The 21,262-nt window shown below is 38.3% G+C and overlaps 1 protein-coding gene across 2 annotated transcripts; it reads right to left on the bottom strand.

Annotated features, from left to right (window-relative positions):
* Nucleotides 1–8,545: 8,545 nt before the first annotated feature.
* On the bottom strand, nucleotides 8,546–19,348 carry crx (cone-rod homeobox). 2 transcript variants are annotated; one of them, XM_012968359.2, is made up of 5 exons: nucleotides 19,105–19,348; nucleotides 16,047–16,099; nucleotides 12,668–12,882; nucleotides 11,227–11,378; nucleotides 8,546–10,321 (listed from the first exon to the last, which is right to left on the bottom strand). In XM_012968359.2, exons 3-5 carry the CDS (start codon nucleotides 12,762–12,764, stop codon nucleotides 9,698–9,700), a joined length of 873 nt encoding a protein of 290 aa, XP_012823813.2. In that variant the 5' UTR covers nucleotides 12,765–12,882; nucleotides 16,047–16,099; nucleotides 19,105–19,348; the 3' UTR covers nucleotides 8,546–9,697. The 2 variants fall into 2 exon arrangements, with proteins under 2 accessions (XP_012823813.2, NP_001016021.1); NM_001016021.2 differs by lacking the exons at nucleotides 16,047–16,099; nucleotides 19,105–19,348 and having other exon boundaries at nucleotides 12,668–12,885.
* Nucleotides 19,349–21,262: the final 1,914 nt, after the last annotated feature.

Raw genomic sequence — 21,262 nt, forward strand, 5'->3', positions numbered from 1 at the left:
TAATTTGGATCTAAATACCTTAAGTCTACTAAAAAATCAATAAAACATCAATAGGATTGTTTCGCAATGCAATGAGGATTAATTAGATCTTAGTTGGGATCAAGTACAAGGTACTGTTTTATTATTATAGAGAAAAAGGAAGTCAATTTTAAAAAATTAGAATTTTGAATTTGAATTATTTGATGGAGTCTATGGGAGAAAGGCTTTCTGTACTTTGGAGCTTTCTGAATAATGGGTTTCTGGATAATGGATAACCCATACCTGTAATAGGAAAACAACAGAGAATAGTTTAACTTGAATTGATTAGGGGAGCCATTTCTCGGCAGAAACATATACAAACTATAAAGGGTTACATCAGATATTTCCTTTCAGAGAACTGGTTACTTCAGCAATACATACAATAATTCATTTAGCCAATAAATAAAGTCCCACAAAGGAATTTTCTCACCTACATGTCTAAGGCCAGGGGCCCACAAGTGGATTGTCTGATTTTTCCACCTGCGTTTTTTACGCATGCGGAGGAAAATGGATTCGCTATCATGCTCTCCTCCCTGTAGCTCTACCGACAGGAATGGCGTTGGCCTGTGTGGAGCTACAAGGGATGGATATCAGTGCAGAAACACAAAAGTATGCATTTTTGCACTGATATCAGATACTGCAAGTCAGCACCATTCATTAAGGGTGCTTGTGTCTAATGCTGTTCCTTGAACTTGCTGCCTTTGCTCACAGTGTGCCTACTGTTGCAGGGAACCCTGAACCTTTAAAGGTATCAGAAGCTTCAAGGTTCCCACAACGGCCTGGGGCAATAGAAGCAGCCAGGGCGGGAACTAGGGGTAGGCAGAAGCGGCATGTGCCAGCAATGCTGGGGGGGCAAGTGGCACATGCCTCTTCTACTCCTCTATTCCATGCCCTTGTCCCCCCACAGACTGCTTCTTTATGCACACAAGTGCTGGATATGGCAACATCCCTGTACTAAAGATTTTACGAAACAATTGTATCCCACTTTCAAATAAAAGCAACCTTATTGCATGCATTATTATCAGACTCAATTCTGACAAGTGCAACTACCCCTTGTGTTGCAGTTACACTGTAGTTATGGGAAAGATTCACAATTGTGGGTTAAAAACATGGCAACTTGTGCCCAAAATTTGCACTTTGCAGTTTTGCTTGTAAATGAGCTCCAGAGAAGTGGTGTAACAATGTGACCAAGGCCCACCACAAGAATTTTTGCCCAAGCCCCCCACCTCCAGGGCCCAAACCCTGGGGTGACCTGCAGCGTGGGCAAAATCTTGGGTCACCTGTGATGCAAAAAGAAAAACACGGTGACCCATAATTTTGTATGTGACATGGGGTCACCCAGGGGCCCCCGTACAGAAGAGACCTGGGCCCCTCCGCGGCCACTGCCCCTCTTCACTTAATTTTTCAGGAATCATTGAGGTCTGGCATGGTACCAAGAGGCTGGGAAATTGCTAATGTGGCGCCATTATTCAAAAAAGGATCCTGTTCTCAGCTGGAAAGCTAGAACCATGTTAGTCTGACATCAGTGGTAGGAAAGGGTAGTAAGGGATAGGATACTTGAGTAAATTGCAAATTACAATACTACAGTATAAGTTTGTGCATTGGTTTAAGCATGATTTTATGCGTAACAGATCTTGCCAAACTAATTGAATTGGCTTTTATGAGGAGGTGAGCAGGAACCTTGATTCTGGAATGGCAGTTGATGTCATATACTTGAAATACTTGCTAAAGCATTTGATACAGTACTGCACAAAAAGTTAATGATAAAAATGAGGGATTTGGAACATAATATTTGTACTTGGAAAGAGAACTGGCTGAAGGATAGATTGCAAAGAGTGGTGGTAAACAGAACTTTTTCAAATTGGGCCGGTGTTGTTAGTGGAGCTTTTAAACTTGTTTATTAATAACCTGGGATGGACATTAAAAGTGCTGTTTCTATTTTTGCAGATTATAATTGTGCAAAACTATAAATTCCCTGCAGGATGCTGCCATTTTGCAGAGCAATTTGATAAAATTGGAAAACTGAGCAGCAAAATGGAAAATGAGGTACAATGTGGACAAGTGCAAAGATATGCACTTTGGTAGAAATAATATAAATGTGATAAATATGTGATAAATATACACTAAATGGGAGTCTGCTGGGGGATCCTTAATTGAGAAGGATCTGGGGATTTTTGTAGATAGTAAGTTGTCTAGTTCCAGGCAGTGTCATTCTGTGGCTACTAACGCAAATAAAGTGCTGTCTTGTATAAAAAAGACATTGACTCAAGGTATGGAAACATAATTTTGCCTCTTTATAGGTCCCTGGTAAGGTCTCAACTTGAATATGCAGTGCAGTTTTGGGCTCCAGTCCCTAAGAAGGATATTAATGAGCTGGAGAGAGTGCAGAGACTGCAACTAAACTGTTAGCTGATGGAAGATTTAAGCTATGAGGTTAGACTGTCGAGGTTGGGGTTATTTTCTCTGGTAAAAAGGTGCTTGTGAGGGGACATGATTACTCTGTACAAGTACATTAGAGGGGATTATAGGCAGATAGGGGGAGTTCTTTTCTTCCCATAAAAATTAGCAGCGCACTAGAGGCCACCCCTTTAGATTAGAGGAACAGAACTTTCATTTGAAGCAGCGTAGGGGGTTTTTCACGGTGAGGGCAGTGAGGTTGGGGAATGCCCTTCCTAATGATGTTGTGATGGCAGTTTCTGTAAATGCCTTTAAGAGGGGCTTGGATGATTTTTTTGAACAAGCATAGTATCCAAGGCAATTGCGATCCTAAAATCTACAATTAGTATTGATATTTTTATATATAGTTTATGTATATGAATATGTGTATTGATAGGTCAGTATGGGTCAGTATGGGTCTATGTGTGTGCACTTGGAAGGGTTGAACTTGATGGACATGGTCTTTTTTCAATCCAGTCAATCCAGTGGACAAGCCTCTAGAGGGCCATATTTGAGGACTTAAAAGAATATTAGAGAGTAAATACAAAAGGTGCACATACCCAAATAACACTTACAGAGACTTAATTCTAATGCTTGCTGACTTATCATAACTTACACATATTTAGGTTTAGTTTCACACATTGCAAACAAGAAAACGGTGTATCTAGCCCTAAATTATTAGTAGAACTTCAGATCACAGCACATCAGAGAGAGTAATCCTAAGTGAAAATCCAAGGGCTAATACAGTCATGCAGCAGTCTATGTTAAATGTTTATTTATTAGGACATAGTTAAATGGCCAATTTAACTATGTTCTGATAAATGAACTTTTAACTTAATTAACTATCTTTTTTATTTTTGGGGGAGTCTCACACTGTCACTGTTTAGTTGTACACATGCAGAAAACACATATTCACCTTTTTAATATAAAATTTATAAAATTTGCAGTTTATGCCCTTGATGTAGTTTCAGTGCTACTTTTGTAGATATTAACCAAATTTCTGCAACAATATTGACTACAACCCATATCAACACTTATAAAGTAAAAGAAAGATGGAAAAGTCCCAAATGACTCTTCAGTTTCAATCATTTTTATTGGGATTTTTTAAACATTATAGCCAAATAAAGGCATTAAAATATTTTCAAACATTAATATTTACATTATGCAGAACCAAATGACTCTTAAAAGATTGTGTAAATGTGGTTGCTCTAAAATGGTGTGGGTCTGATGGGCTTTCATTTAAATGCGCATCCTGCATGCTGGCAAACAACACATTCCCATTTACACTTCTATTTACTCTTTAAACCTTCCAGCCTGTCTCAGCAGGGGCTGCATAACTTTAACCACCCCTGTATTTCTCTGCTCAGCATAGAATGCATGTCTGTGAGCAGGGGGACATTTTCACAAATATGCACTAGTCTGTCCTTCTGACCAGGAAAACCTTACAGTAGGCAATCTGTGGCACTCACTGGTGATGTAAAATGTATACAATGCCATTGTCAACCAACTTGCCCTGTACTGCAGTGAAGGCCAGCAATAAGGATAGTTATGTGTTTTTCCAAGTGTGCAGTATTTATAAAACTCCTCCACAACCAAGCATTTGTACCATACAATGTTATAGAGTATTGTCTATTGTTTGAACAAAAAATATGGCTTATTTGGGACAGCCATCAGGGGGGTCCGAGCATTAAAGGAGCCCCATCAATTCTAGCAGCTTCATGGTTCTACAGGCCATTCTTTCTGTTGGTTTTGCAGGCTATAGATTTTTTACATTCCCTTTTTACCTCTTGTTCTTCTTTTCTGTGCAGTTGTACCGCTATCACAGGAATCACATGTCTTATGTCAGGGAGAGGACAGAATGGGTCATTTATGATTATCAGGGCAGAGTGAAAAGTGCAAAAAACAAGCACAAATTATCCTGTTTTTGCACTGTGGTCAGTGCCTGTGGGTAAATAAGCACTGGTTTTGCACCCCTTAGTGCTCTAGAACTTACATCTGAGCCCCTGAATGTGTATACACACAGGCATGCATTATGTGCGCATCAGGGGTGTAACTACAATACACCAGAGCCCTCAGGGCCTGGACTGTGGGGTTCTGGATCTTCCAGCCCCTCTCCAGGTGTGAACCGACTATGGGGGAGGTGTTGCCATCAGGACGGACTGTGCAACCTGGGCCCCATCAAAATTTTCAAGTTAAGGCACTGGTGCACATGCAGCTGGATGTTTTTGAGAACTAAGTTCCTGAAATGAATGCTAATTCAGCTTGTACGATTAATAAGCAAAACATTTGGGATGTTCTAAACCAGCACTTTCAGCCTTGAATTATTTGCTGTTTTATACAAATATTCTAGGGGTCATTTACAATTGGTACAGGAGAATGGCAAGTGCAAAATACAGGCACAAGCCGCCATGATTTTTGCCCTTTGCACCATACCTTGTGACAAGTGCACGGGGCCACAGGTCTTTGTGCTCCAGAATTAAGCACAAGGACTTTTGTTTTCTTCTGTGTTTGGCAGCACTGTATTCATGATGGTTGTGCTGGGAGAGGCATACAGAGCACAGCAATACGGCAGACTGGATTAAGTGCAAGGTACGGTTTTATTATTACAAAGAAAAGGGAGTCATTTTTAAAAATAAAGAATTATTTGTTTAAAATTGAGTCAATGGGAAATGTCCCTTCTGTATTTTGGAGCTTTCTAAATAATAGGGTTCCGCATAAGGGATTCCATACCTGTATGTTCAAATTGGTGTATTTGTTATTGGAGTAAGAACAAATATGCTGTGTTGTTTCAGTAGCGACTGAATACTTTGACAGATCAGGGAGGCAGATCAGGGAGAATGAAAGCATTTAAGAGACAGAAGTGCTGGAAATGTTTATGTGGCATTGACCTTAATCTTTCAGGTCAGACGTGATACATACTACTAGAAACTGCTACAGGAAAAATAAATGCACTTGTGTGTCTCCTTGAAAATAGTAGAATTCACTTGCCTGGTGCTGGCAAGTTGTTTCAGGGTTATTTTTGCTCATTAGTAAGATACAGTAAAGATAAATATCTCCGCTTAATTATTAGGTGTTATCATATTCGGCATCTTCTTTTGTATATTTTCTAACAATCCCTTATGAAATCTTTTATAATGACAGTTCCTTTAGTAAAGGTACTACACTTTAATATATGTGTAGCCAGCAAACTGACATTTATTGTCATATCTATGCCCTTTTATTAGTATGCAATGTAGCCTTCACTAGGCTGTCTGCTGTTTATTAATAAGGATTGTTTATTACACTTTTGCCATGGGAAGTTTTTTAAGGAGGCCAATGGCATTTTATTCTATCCAATGAGACACAAGGAACAAACTATTATGTTCTGTTTTGCTGTACTCTGCTTAATTAAAAGTGGTTTCCCAGAATCCTTAGGGGCACCAAGGCAGCTGTCATCCTCTATTTCAGAACCTATTTGTCATGTTGTTGGGAGAGGTAATCCCTCCTAATTCAGTTACCAATCTGCTGGGAGAGCACAGAATATAAGAGGATTGGGACATTTGCTAAATTAGATAAGTCAAACTAACATATAAGGGCAGAGCTGTACAGGATTGCAGACATTCTAGGCACCAGCAACATAGTTAAAAAAAGATAGCGAGGGGGACATATTCACAAAGCAGCCAATAGAAATCTTAGCTAAGACTGGTGACTAGAGCATTTGTGTAGATAATTGCTCCACCTTTGTTCATATGAATAGATCCAGAAATCTTTTATTGTTTATGGGCAGATTGTGAGGACTGACATGTAGATAATCCTCCCCAATGGAATTTTAAACACAAATTCCCAGACCTGTAGATCTGAAAACCAAAAGGGCTGTTTGAAAGTCCAGGAAATTACTCTATAAGGATAGGCACCTCGTAGTTTTCCATCTCATGCTAAACTACATCTTGCAGTATTCTTCATCTGCCTAAGGACATTGGGAGTTGTAGTTCTTCCATAGGTGGAAGCCACAGGTTGGTGACCAGCCCTGTTACTAGTGATGTTTGCCTTTGAAATATAATTGTAAATATCAAGAATTTGCTGTTTTTTTCACCTAGCGAATTCTGTTTTCTGAGTGTGCTTTGAGAGATTGTTATTACGGTACTTTACTTTCAGAGTATTAGGAGTCCTTTAAGGGGTCTTATATCCTAATGGTTATATACCACATATCCCCAACCCAGATTAGAGAAAAAGCCACATGCATGATTCCGGAGATTATTTTTCCTTAAAAGCTTGCATCTGTTATGTCAACTGAACCAATGGCATTTGAAGCACAACTGCCATCTAAAGTAGCTGGAGTTCTCTTGTCCCCAAAAATCCTTGTAAACACACTCAGAAAGGTTGAGTCTACTGACCTCAGTTCAAAACCCCTCATAGTGGTATCTCCCTTTGATAAAGATGCCAGTTTTGTGTTTTTGCAGTCACTTCTGTTTTTGCCTTTTTTGCATGCTTTGAGTACAGGACCATCACTATATCTACTTTTACTAGACATTAACATGTTGAATAGGCACTATATAAACAAAGGAGAATAATAATAATGTTAGCACTTCTGCATGCATTTGTCTACATGTGTGTGCTTCTGAAATTTCTGTATTTGTAGAAATATGGTGTTACTGCTCCTTTAGAAAAGTACGCCAATCATGTCGGTCTCCCTATACCCTTTAGAGGCATGCTGCATAGTAACTGCCCTTACCAATTTGGTGGCAACCACTTATATATAGATGATTATATGGAATGAAGTAATTGTCTCTGCATTTGTACTGTGCTATCATACTTTACTATTATAAAGAAATAAAGGGGAAAAAACCTTACTTGGTTATAAAACAGAATTCATGTAACACAATGCTTTATTCATCTAACTAAAGTGTTTGCATTCATACACATAGTCTTTTATTGCAATTTGTGAGTAATCTACAGCTTAGTCTTTTTCCTAAGTGGATCTGACCTGGAGTAAAGTGCTGGGGTGCTGTGCTGCCATGTTCTCTAAATGTACATCATTCACGTGCACTGTGACTGCTCACCTCAATTCACACAGTGCTTCCCAGCAATACACTGCTGGCCTCCTGGGATGCACGATGGATGCATTTGTAACATGACATTGACAGTATGGCTTCATATATTAGGTGAAACAGTGCTAACAACTGCAATTTCCATTGCATAACAATGCTTTATCATTCTATTTTATTCACTTGAATAAAACAATATTCTTTTGTACTCCTCACACTATGTCTAGAAAGAGCTATAATTAGATAGGCATGAGCCTTGCTTAGCCTTTGCCTTCTGGACTCTTCTCATTGTCTCGAAATGCCCAGAGTACCGACTCACCTTAAATGTTTTATTCCACCCTTGGTTAACCTTATCACAGACCATTTTTTCACTCAAGAGAAAGTAAATTTTGTGCTTCCTTATCCTGCAGTTGAGCTCATGTCTGCTGTGTTTCCTTATAGTTACACCCTTGAACTTGGTCAGTCATAATTGTGTCTACAGACAATATGTTTCAAGTGCACTGTGACATAACAGGGGCTGAACTAAATAACGTGGACACATTAACATTTGGCCAGTCTTGGCTCAGATTTGTTGCATTGCCAGTGACATCACACCACATTTGTATCCTGTGGGAAATTCACGGAGGGTATAACATGGATGAAATACTACATGAGAATGCCTTTATTATAAAACATTATTATGTTGGTGGAGGCAGCAGTGGGGGATGACTTGATAAACAATAAAATAAAGTAATATTAATGCCCCTATACAATTGTTAGTATTACTTTATATCATATAATTATGTTTTAAGGCGCTAGGACAACCAAATAAGTAAATAGATCTTTATACCATACAGTATTTTTGGCCATAGTCTAGATTATTTTGGATTAGTCCAAAATTAATTACTTGACTAAAAACCTGTCAAACTCCAGAACTTCAGCTTTGGCGACTACAACTTCCAGAATCCCTCAGCAGTCATTACATTGCCAAACTACACACACATATATAGTCCTCTTTATGTATAGAAACAGACTAAAATAGACTTTTTGTCAATGTGTTTGTTAGAAAAACTGTACAAGCACACAGATTGTGGTTTAACACAATAATTTTAATATTTTGCACATTTATATTTTTTGTCATAACATTAATTAATTAATATTACAGAACTAAAAGAAAGTTTGTACTGATTTGCTGGGACAGACATAAACCCCTATATAGAACTTTGCTAGTTAACACAAAGACTAAAGCACAACACAGAAAAACACTTCTCATTTATAGTATTCCATGGTATGACAAATCATACAGCGGTGGATAGGTAGAAACCTTTTATAAAATAAATTAACTCCATTCAAAAATATCATTGGTTAGTTGTGAGTCTCAAGTTTATGCTTGTTCAAATAAATGAACAATGCTTGTAATGAACTACAGTGATTGTGTTAGCTCTGGTACATGAGGAGCCTGCTATTGTTTAGCTTGATTGGATTTCAGAATCTGCAGAAGGTTGTGCCTTTCAGGCATTGTGTCCTAAACTGAACAGAGCAGATTACTTTTCATTCTTTTTCACTGTTGGTAGGGGGGCTTTAAATACAGGTTTTGCAGTAGGTGGCTCATATGCACCTGATGAACTTCTGTGCGTTATCAGATATCAATTTAAATTAAAGTTCAAATATGCATTATAAGGGTTAAGAAATTGGAAAGATAAGGAATGGCTGTGTTGAGTCACATCTCATTTTGAAACTTTGGTAGATATCTGGAGAACACTTTTACTCCAGAGATTACTGAATTATCTTTGGTGGCTAGGGCAGAGTAAGCAAAATGTGCAGCAAAACAGGTTTAATGCCAAAAACCTGATTATTTTATCACAACAAATTTCCCAATCAACAACAAGATAGGGGAGTAAGGAACTGTTATCATAGCTTCCTCAGGCCAAAGTGCTTTTAAAATGATCTCCCCTACATTTGTTGTCATTTTATCAAAACTTTATGTTTTTCAGATTAAAAAAGAAAATAAGCTTGGTGTGCTGTGTTTTTACAGACATTTGTGTGGTTTCAAACTGTGGAGTTGTACAGGCAATTTGTTCTAAAAGAGTTAATGGCATAAAGATATAAAGTTATTAATGTTTTTGTGTTTGTTCCATCGTTAGATATCCAGTCAAGCCACTCTTGTAAAGCTGAAATATGAAGCACAGTTTATACTGAAGTTGAGGATGATGAAAATGAGGCTTGGACTTCAGTCATATCTACAAGACCTGAAATTTCCATGAGCTCTGGTCTTTATAATCAAGGCAGTCAGTGGCATTGAAGTTTAGCTTCCAGGAAGCAGTTTGGTCTTTGTAGTCTAAGCAATCCACTGAGGTGAAGCCAAGACTGGAAGCTCCATATCCCTGGGCGGAAAGGGATGCCGGAGATTGGCTAAGGTGGCTACCCATCGTAGGCGTGGCAATTGGGCTCAATGTGGCACCAGGAGCTGAGAGCTGTGGGTGCATAGGAGATAGATAGGATCCACAGTCCAGCCCTGTGAAATAAGATGAAGATCCTCCATAGCTCTGAGTATAAGCAGGGGCCTGACTATAGGTCATTGGATAGCCAGCTGACCTCTGCATGCAGGGAGTAGTCGCAGCAGAGAGAGGATCAGGAATGGGGGATATGGAGGCTGGACTCCATATGGACACTGTTGCACTAGCTGTGGAACTAGGGGTAACTGCAGTGCCAGGAGGAGGAGGACTGTACTGCCCATTGGTGCTTGCCTCTGAATTGGTCTCCCTGGCAGGGGAAGTTTTCTTCTTAGCTGGTCGAGGCTTAGCTTGTCCGGTGCTCTGCTGTTGTTGCTGGCGACATTTTGCCCTTCTATTTTTAAACCAGACCTGCAACACAAAAAATGAGAAGGAAAAAACATAAAGAGGTTAATAAATAACAGATTAAGATCAAAATAATATCAAAGCTTTAAGCATCATACCAAAATATAAAAGGGGCTGCTGATTTACTAACATAGGTCCTAAACTGCTCCAGTACAGCTACCCACAGCAATAATTTGTTTTCATCAGTCTGATAATAAGAAAGCCTATCACTTTTCTATAGTCTGGAAGGGCAGAAGTGTTGCAGAATGTTTTATAGCTATTCAGTTATCTCAATGACAGTGCTGAATAGCCATTCAAATTTAAATACTGCAAGAATTGTTTTGTAGTTATCATCAATAATTCTGCAGGGTGTAGGGCTTATTTATAATGAAGCCCTAGGAAGGTGCACTGTGCAAAAAAGAAGCTTAGCTCACCAAGCATTTTCCCAACATCGCACTGGGAAGCCCCCCCCCGGGATATAGACATCCCCTGGCATCATTTATGATTTACAATAAAGGAGCAACTTGGGAAATAAGATGCAGGGCTTATAATTGCGGCAAATTGTGCCATGTGCTAGATTTTAAATCATGTTATAAGGTATAAAATACAATGTGTGCTTGCTGTGGTTAGGAGTGCAAATGCTTTGTAAATGGGGCTCTAAAGGGAGCAATATTGTGCCTGTTAGGGCTCTGGTGCACGGGGAGATTAGTCGCCCGCGGCAAAACTCCCTGCTCGCGGGCGACTAATCTCCCCGTGTACCAGAGCCCTTAGAACTCCAGCACTTGCTTTCCTGCCCATAGTATATTAACCTACATTTCTTTAGGGTGACACATCAAAAGACATGTGTCCATATCTCAACAACCTCTGTGAGGACATAGATTACAGAGGAAATCATAATTAGGGATGCTAGTAACCATTTATTCATAGCTTACCTGCACTCGGGACTCTGGTAGATTTATCTTTAGAGCCACCTCCTCCCTCATGAAAATGTCAGGGTAGCGTGTTTTAGCAAAGAGGGCTTCCAAAATATCCAGCTGGGCCCTGGTAAAAGTTGTTCTCTCTCTTCTTTGTTTCCGTGGGGTTGCTGAAGAAGAAATAAAAAATTCAATTATTAGAGATATTTACACTTCAATGTTTAGAAACTATAATCATGTATATTGTTCTTACACTATTTTTTTTTTATTCACAGCTAGATGTTAACACTACCTAATCTGCATTAAAAATTACCTAATAGGCATTTAAATTAAATGTTTTCATTTTCTATTATTGAATAAATTATTTTGTCCTAGGCAATGAATTTCCTTTGCTTTCACTGACTGCATTTTATACTACATAGAGGAAATTAGAATGTAACTTCTTCATGATGCCATAATATCTAAGGAAGATCAGTTTATAATTTAGTATAAGGACAATGGCACGTTGAGCTATTCACTTGCCTAAAATGAAGATGCAAAATACCCTGAATCACTCTGTGTGCCATTGCACTTATAAGTTCTGCTAATATCACAATTTACAGCTTGTGCATGTATGGACTGAAGTAAGGAATTAGATCATGGTTATTATTATGTCAAAATTCTCAGTCATTTTGAGATTATTTTGAAGGGCCATAAGACATAGAAAAGATCACCTTAAAACCAGAGAGAACATTTATTTTTAAATAGCTTTTTAATGAAGCATCACTGAGACATAGTGGGACATTATTTAGTCAGTGATACAATTCTTCATTTGATATACCCCCTTTAATTAAAATGATTTCTTATGGAGAAACTTACAACTGTGGAGCATTATATATTTTTATTAAGAAAGATCTCATTTTTGGAATCATTAGGCCTCTGAATAGTTTATTTTGCTTTTATTACCCCACAGTATATCTGAATATACAACTGATTTAGGTTAACCTTACATGGAATACCCTGACAACTCACACAGTGCTATGCATTATTACAAAATAAATGAAATGATTGTACAATAAATAAAGTTTGATACTGGACAATATATAATCATTTAAATAGCATAGACAAAACTACAAAGAATGGTTTGGCTTTTTCCTTAATTTAAAAATCTTAAATGATTCCCAGTTATACATTTAAAAGGAATGAATTAAACAAACAGCTTTGGACATAATGGCTGATGTAATTCTAGCGCTAATGCCAATCTCATATAACAGTCTCTGGTTTATTCATTGATAAGTAAAATGTAATGTACAGTCAGGTCTCATAATATTACTGTTAAATTGTTCAAAAAAGCTGGTTCTTTACATGCAACATATTTTGAAAAAGAAATCAGGAATAGAAATATTCCAGTACCAGACATACCTAATTCTGCTGATAAGAAAAGCGCATTGTAAAACTAAATGAAATATTGAAAACTTACTTGGGTATCCTACAGCTGAGTGCAGAAGGTCCATTCCAGTACCAGCTAGAGTAAGTCCATTGACTGCATAATGAGGTTGTTTAATGTAGGACATCATTTCAGTGGCCGAGTTTCAGGGGACTTCAATAAACTTGATATTTTTGTGGTATGCTAGCCTGAAATCAGAGTTTCTTTACTCTCAGTTGATCCAGATACAGGTCTTCTCTCAGCTGAATCTGTAAAGTATACATCAAAGTCTGAGATCCACGCCACTAAACTATCGAAGAGGCATACGATGGTACTTTGTGCTCATCTGTGTCTTATACCAGTAGTCCAAGCCTGGGACAGGAACTAATTGCAGGTGAGACCAGTTTCTTTAAGGTCCCTCTACAGACCACTGACTAATTAAGTCAAGGTTTGCCAAGGATGCTCCTCCCACATGCTCCTCCCATCTCTGCCTTAAACATTGCCTTCCCTGCCCCCCCCCCCCATTGTGGGTGGAGATATGACAAGACATTGGGGTGGAGAAACATAATACCTTAGAAAAGTAAATTAATGTATTGGCCCACCAAGCTTCATTAGAACCAACACTACATCGAGAGATAAATTACTCCAGTTCCAAATAATGTGGTATCTCTGACACACATTTAGATTTTTTCATATTTGATCCTGATAACCTTGCAATAATAGGTTGTAATTGTAATGAGCCATAACATTTTAAACAGAGGTCACTATTCACAAAAAAAAGTACATTTTTTATTTTACATGTTTCTACCAAGCATACATTTATTTTACTGCTTATAAAATCAGGGGAATCTTGTGCTCCCCAGAGCATTACAAAACCATTGTAAAGGGATTCCTATTGTCCCAAATGACTTTCTTTACATTTGATGGTGTAAATTGCAAATAAATCAACCCTCGAATGCTTCTCCAGCCCCTGCTATTGATAGTCAAATTCACTTCTTTACAGTGTGATCCTCAGGGGGGTAATGATACAGGACAATGGACACTCATGGGGTTCTGGATAACACAAAGAATTTATTTAGCATGGGCAAAATGGGTGATGTGTCCCCAGTTAATATCCTATTACACCTTTTTGTTTGGGCGTCAATGACTATCACCAAGGGTGTGTTAATACAGTGCTAATTAGGTAAACAGAGATAGAGGAATCTGATGAGCAGCTTCATTAGGATAACATCTGGGAGAAAAGATTCTAAATGATTATGTGTGCCCCCTCCAGACGGGTTCCCTGGGGCTTGTTCTTGTATAGGCATATCAGCAAAACAGCACAAGATTTTACAAAATGTGAAAATTATGTTTAAACAATTTTTTGTGCATTTAAAGTCCCCTGTAACAGCTTTCCAGATGCATGGCTCTGTAATGACTGGATGAAATGTACCCATTGCATGGAAACAGATGTCACTGGGAACTACAGCCGATTTACGCCTTGAGTTTTTGTAGGAATGATTGTTCATATAGTGATGGTGAGCTATGGCCAGCAAGTAGATAAGGTGTGATCATCTATCAGACTAATAAAATTAAATGAACTTTTCATCAGTGATTATAATGTTATATAGAATATGATACAAAAATAGTTGGCAGTGATAAAAGGCTCATAAAGTAAAAGTTGCATATGGAGTTTTAGATAGAGTCCAATTGTATAAAAGCATTCTGGGGGGGGGAGTGGCACACATAATTCAGTCCAGGGTGTAATGATCTTTTGGTTTGTCAATTCAGTTTGTATATACAATGTATAAAAATCATTCCTATTAAAACAACAGTGGGTGAAATTTAGATGCTTTTCAAACAAAAGCTGGGATGATTGTTACAATGTTTGCTATATCATGACAGTGATCATTTAATCTGGAGAGCCATTTCCTTCTCTGATCTCTTCCTCTTGGTTTCTGTCACTCACTGATGGCTTGTGGACTTGTGAATATTTTGTAGTAAATTTACAATTAACATAAGAATGTGTTACAGACATCAGCACAAAATAGCAGAACATCCATTCCACATATTTGACTGTAATTAGTGTGAAGCTGACCTGCCGTAATACACTGCTCCCTGAGATATAATTAAGTTGTCATTAACACTAACAGGTAGCTAATTACTTCCCACTGTTTAGTGAAACATTGTGTACCAGAAAGTTAGTAGATCTGTCTGCTGGCGGAGTGTGAGGCAGACAGACCCAACCCGTCATATGGTCAATTATCTTCAATTACTTAAATCCAAGGCTGGGTTTCCACATTGTAAAGCACAAACATTAATGGGTGTGAGGTCCATGTCTCCTCTAACTTCCTGTTGATTGTAAGCTCTAAAATACATTTGCCCTTATAAAGTAATAAAATAATAGGGTATTATCATACAAATACATATTAGTTTGAGTTATTTTTGGTCCTTTTTGCTGAAAACCAATTTTGTATGTCTGCTCAGGTTGGTTAAGATGTGGGCAATTGTAGATGCCTAGCTGCAGATCCTTGGATCAGGTTATTTCTACCCAAAGTGGCCCAGTATCTATCAGTCTGTGAGGTAAAAATTTCAAATGGATCAGTCTAAATTAAAGTGTACAATGCAATGTATGCAAACAGCACTATATAAATAAAGTTAATTACATATGCATACATAAACATGAGTATTGAGAATTACTTTTAATATTGCATTTAGGAAAATTTGAGCACCCAAAAATTCCATTAGCCTGTTCAGAAAGCCGTGTATATATGGTATAGGACAATGTTTACAAATAATTTAAGAGGATAAGATATTACGTGTGTCAAAGGTACCTTTCTAGAAATGCTCTGATGGATTAAATATCATCCTTAAACACTAATAATGCCCACACTGGATAGTTTATCACAAACCAAGCAGTACTTATTTTGCTCAGTAAGAATTTGCATGCAAAACATGCATTGATTTCAGTATTCAGTAGTCACAACTAGCAATTCATTCCACTCCAGTTGCCCATAGTGAGCCTTTAGGTTGCCCGGTTAAAAAAACAAGCAGCCCAAGTAATAAATAGAGTTGAGTAACCAAGTGTGATACTAAATGATGCCTTGTGATGAAAAAGAAATTAAAGATTATTTTGTATAATCCCTTTCCCCTCACATTGTGTTGAACAAAACGTTTTCCATATAAGTTTAATTGCATCTATTTGGACTGCTTTTTCTTGATCATCTAGTATTGTTTACTTTTCTGACAAGTCAATAATTCTTTTCTACACCTTGTTTCTATACTGGATGTTAGAGAGCCTGGTGGATGAGCCCAATTTCTCAATCTCTGAAAAACACATTCTATTTACTCACGTTCAGTGGGTAGTAAAGCCTGAAAAACGGTTTTGCTGTGGAATATGTTACAGACTATAAGATCTAGGCAACAATGCTCTACCCATATAATTGGTACTTACCAATTAGCAGCGGTTTCAGCCACAGGGGATCTAATGTGCAGTCCTGCTGTTTTCTGCAACAAAACACAAAATCCCATTCATGTTGACTTTCTAACCATAAACTTTCTTACATCCCTAAAAGAAATGGATTTTGGAGCAGTGAGTTGTGGTAAGGGGATTTGCATGATCTGCACAAGTCCCATTAAACCCCCCAGTGAAACAAAAACATTTTGACCCTATTAAGAACAAGTATTCAGGATTATATTCCCAGAAAGAACAATTGCTAAACTGTCCCTCTTACACAGTCACTGTAGGCGGCCAAGGAGTTAACAGGAGGGCTGATTTACTAAGTTTGGGAACTGTTCAATCACATTGGGATTAATTTCTCTCTGAATAATGGAGCCTTGTATGTGGAATTAGGGCATATTAACCCTTTATCCACACATCCAGCCCACCATATAATGCCTTCTAAATAAACATTTCAGTCCTTAAATTTTATAAATATGTAAAAATGCAGTCAGTCTGTATGTTATTGTGTATTGTGTAAACTAAAGGGAACATCAGTGTCCTGGGTCCCTGGGAAATCCAGGGGAAATCCTCTATTATTTCCACACATCCCAGAGGCCCTGTTTGTTAAACAGGGATCTGAACAGATTAATTGGTGATTTAAGATGACCATCTAATGCTAAACTAATGGCAGACAGAAGCTGAAGAGTTCCCTTGAGCCAAGTTACGCAGATTTAAATAAGATTAAATGGAAGTGTTTTACAGTCTTCTGTATTTGGCTATTGTAAGCTCTGTGGGACAAGATTCCCTTATGCCCATTACTATTGATTTATACTCATGCTTTATATTAGAGTTTAGACTTTGCTGGACAGCACTAACTATTCGATCCTCCCCATTTTTAGTATATTAGCTTCTCCCTCATTGCATAAACCTGCATGATAGAACTCCCCTTTCTCACCATTACTTTAGATTTTTCCCAATCCATTAGACTGTTAGCTCTACAGGGCAAGACTTCTTTCTCACTATTACTATGCATTTAATCCACCCACCCACTATTGCATTAGTTTGTCATTATTATAATTTGTTACAGAATAAACTATTTTGAAGTTCTTCTGCCCCCCCCCCCCCTTTACTATTGCTATTTCTTCATTCAGTAAAGCACAGACATGTATGCCTCCTATTTGCCTGAGGCTGTTTCTTTCAAACTGTGCAACAGAGTGCAAGCTTGTTGGAACAGATTTCTCTGTCATGCTGCTTGCTATAAAATCTATGTGGTATAGATTGGACTTTTTCCCATTAGCTCTAATTTTTATCCTTTCATTAGATTGTAAGGGTTTTTAAATTTGACTTTCTTATTACATTCAATATTCATCCATAATAGTACAAGCTGCTTGGGATGTCAGTAGCATGTTATAGCTATTATGTATCCACGCATTAGGCAACAAATGCTCTGGGACAGAACTTTCTTATCCTTACTGCTATTTTCACTTCACTCATCAGATTGAAAGCCATTGGGATAGTAGCAACCCAGCCCCAGAGGAGAAATATAGTGTATCAATATAGTATATCTTAAATGTTTGTGCACAGCTCTCCAATGTAGTTCTAAAACAAGCTCAAAAGGAAGGTAGCACTTACTGATAACAAAGGTTGCCTCACATCCCACCTGAATAAGCTTGATACGAGCCCCAATCAGTTCCATGTTGCATGCTTTCTTTGCTAAGAAAGATTTGCAAGTCACAAGTCTACCCATTGCATATGAACTCACAGAACTGAGTCAGAGGTGGATATTGTAATGACAAATCCTTTGCCAATGGTGCTTTCTTATTAAAACACACACACAATTCTTTGTTAAAAACATGTTGGGGCCTCTGCTCTAATGCATAAAAAACACAAAAATGCCAATAAAACTTCAGTGGGATGAGGCAAGTTGAAACTATATCAACAAAGCTAAAATATTTACAAACTGGCTAGACTGTATCTTTACTAGAAGCATATCCCTGCATTGATGGACTTGCGGTCTAATAGGTGGCAAGTTAGAGAGACAAGAAAAAGACACATGGATCAGAGAGCAAGTCAACTTGCAGCAAATGTTGCAGTAAATGCTCATCCCTTCACTTTCATATCAGTCTTCATAAAGCCTTGGTGTGTTGTACCCAACAGAATTATACTCTGTTGTTTTATGTTATGAATGATGGCAGCATTTGTTTATCCTGGTCTACATTCATTTTAAAATGTTACAAAACAATTCTAAAAATATGAAAAATATAAGTAAATCAATCCTGCTTAGAAGGGAAAATATGGAGATGCCTCTAAAAAAGGCAAGGCGTTGTCTCACTGGAAACTTTATGGAACAATAAAATCTCTCTTCAGGGTAGGAACTCACACAAGTATCAATTAAACTGGCATGTCAGAGGGTGCCTCTACCCAAAGATAGTTCTGCTTATATCTATTCGCTATCTATCTATCTCTATTCATCCATCAGTCTCTATATTTATCTATTACTTCTTTCTCTAAGATGTATTCATTTGCATTAATACAATAAATAAATGTTTATCTATCTATGTATCTATCTATGTATCTATCTATCTATCTATCTACCTATCTAGCTATCATCTATCTATCTATCTATCTATCTATCTATCTATCTATCTATCTACCTATCTATCTATCATGTATCTATCTATCTATGTATCTACTATCTATCTATCTATCTATCTATCTATCTATCTATCTATCTATCATCATGTCCCCTGTCTGTATGTCTTTAAATGCATTGAATGCGTGTTTCTTCCAGGAACTTTTGGCAAAGATCTTTTATAAATATCTTCATCTTCATTTGCAAACACATTTATCTGAATAAGTAACCTTTGAGGTTTTGTTTCTATCCCACTCTGCTGACCCCAACATGAAAGAAGTTAATCTAGATCAGAGCTGCAGAGCTGTATTATCAGGGGTAAGGACTTTAAATCATTAGTCATAATTTTATCAGGATGGCTAAACCTCTCTCTTTTAAATCTGGATCAGATATCCTGCGGATAGAAAAGTGGAAGGGGAATGAGAATTGGATCCTTACCTCAGAGAAGAGTGGACGAGGAACGAGGAGTGCAGGTAGAGCTGGGCTTGTCTCTTGGCTTGGAGGGTTTGTAGCATAGGAAGCTACAAGGCGAGGGTGTCAAAAGAAAATAAGTATCACCAAAGATAGTTGGGTGTCCATCTTTAAGCCGAAGGGGTTGTGATGTCATGGAGCATTGTATGAATTTCACTGGTTAATATGAGGAGTGTGGCAGTGGCTGGGGGTGAGGGGGGTGGAGTAGCTTTGGAGGAGGGAGAATATACCAGGATGGAGGTGACATTGTCAGGATGCCCATCTTGGCTCGTGTGCTGAGTGTGTTGACTTAATCCTGCTATGACATGCCTGGACCAATTAGTGCTTATCCCCCTAGACGGGATGCTGACACGTTGGCTCCCTAGCAGGGCCTGGGGAATAGACAGATGTCCCTGTGGACCAATCTGGTCCCCCATCTCAGTGCAACGCTAAAGGGCAGGTGGTCGCTACTTATAACTTGTGGGTGTCCATCTGGAATAGATAGGTGCTGGTAGAGAATATTGTTTGCATTGGCAGACCCAGGATGGGCCCCTATTTTCCAGTCCTGTTCATCTTTATTATTACCTTTGTGTAACTTCCCATTCTATTTCACCAGTGTACTATAAACCCATCCTATACCCCAATCCTTTCTTCACTAAATATCCCATGACATGAAGGAGCTTGTTTAAAACACTTGTGTGGGCCTGTCTTTCTCTTCTCTGTACTCCACTAAAACATTGCTAAATCTTTTTTAATTTTTTTTAACTTAAATGAGAAATCTAGCCTTGTTTCCTGCATTTACTGCAAGGCTATTTTAATCACCTACCCTTAAATGTGCCATACCACGTCTCTTTTGCAAAAAAATACTTTTATATATATATAGATTTATGCTAGCTTAGTTATCATCCAGTACAAGGTACTACCTACTTTTTACAAAGCAGTCTATACATTTTTGTTTTTTTTGAAACCCACTTCTTTGAATAGGACTATGGGATATAACAGTAGTTTGGAGTTTTCTTGGTAATGGGTTTCTGTTTAATTAACCTCATACCTGTATATACATTTGCATAATTTTTCCTCACACACTGTACAGTCTTACAAGTTATCAGTAAAAGCAATGGTTTTATTAGCACTGATAGTCACATCTTTTCTTTGGATGATTTGCAGAGAGAATGTTACTTTTATAGATTAAAGGTGTAAGCAGCTAATTTATACTTTCTTAATAGTATCAATCAGGTCCCGAGTTCTCTTATGCCTGGGATTTTAAATCTATTGTTGTTGTAAAATACAGTTACAGGGTAACTGTAAAAATAAATACAGAAGAGAATAAAATGGAGACTCCCAGCAAACCCATCCCCTTGCCCGATTTTTCTACTGATAACTTTTCTAGATCATAATAACAGCTTCAACATTAAAGGACTGGATCAAGAGCCACCTAGAGTAAATAGCATGCTTTGGGTGAATTGTCACATTTAAATACTAAATATTCCATTTATCCCCTTATAGGGTGTTTTAGTTTTTTGAGCCCATGAGGACACATACAGTTCTGGCAGCCGGTCACAACCCCTGCAGCATGGTGTAGCAATGTCACTGGGCAGTGTGGTGTCTGCTTGCACATCCCAGGAAAGTCACAGATAACATTTCTGTAATGTAATAGAATTTGGTGGTAAAATGTATCTCGTTCTGGCCAATTTTCAGCACTTGCCTACAGGAACAGGTACTGGTAACACACACGGGTACTGGTACCATACGGGCACTGGTAATAGACACAGGTACTGGTAACACACACGGGTACTGGTACCACACGGGCCCTGGTAATAGACACAGGTACTGGTAACACACACGGGTACTGGTACCACACGGGCACTGGTAATAGACACAGGTACTGGTAACACACACGGGTACTGGTAACACACACAGGTACTAGTAGCACATGGGTACTGGAAACACACATGGGTACTGGTAGCACACACGGGAACTGGTACCACGCGGGCACTGTTAGCACATGGGCACTGGTAATAAACACGGGTACTGGTAGCACATGGATACTAGCAAAACAAACGGGTACTGGTACCACACGGGCACTGGTAATAGACACGGGTACTGGTAGCACATGGATACTAGTAACACACACGGGTACTGGTAC

Source organism: Xenopus tropicalis, chromosome 8 (assembly GCF_000004195.4).
Source record: "Xenopus tropicalis strain Nigerian chromosome 8, UCB_Xtro_10.0, whole genome shotgun sequence".
Lineage (NCBI taxonomy): Eukaryota > Metazoa > Chordata > Amphibia > Anura > Pipidae > Xenopus > Xenopus tropicalis.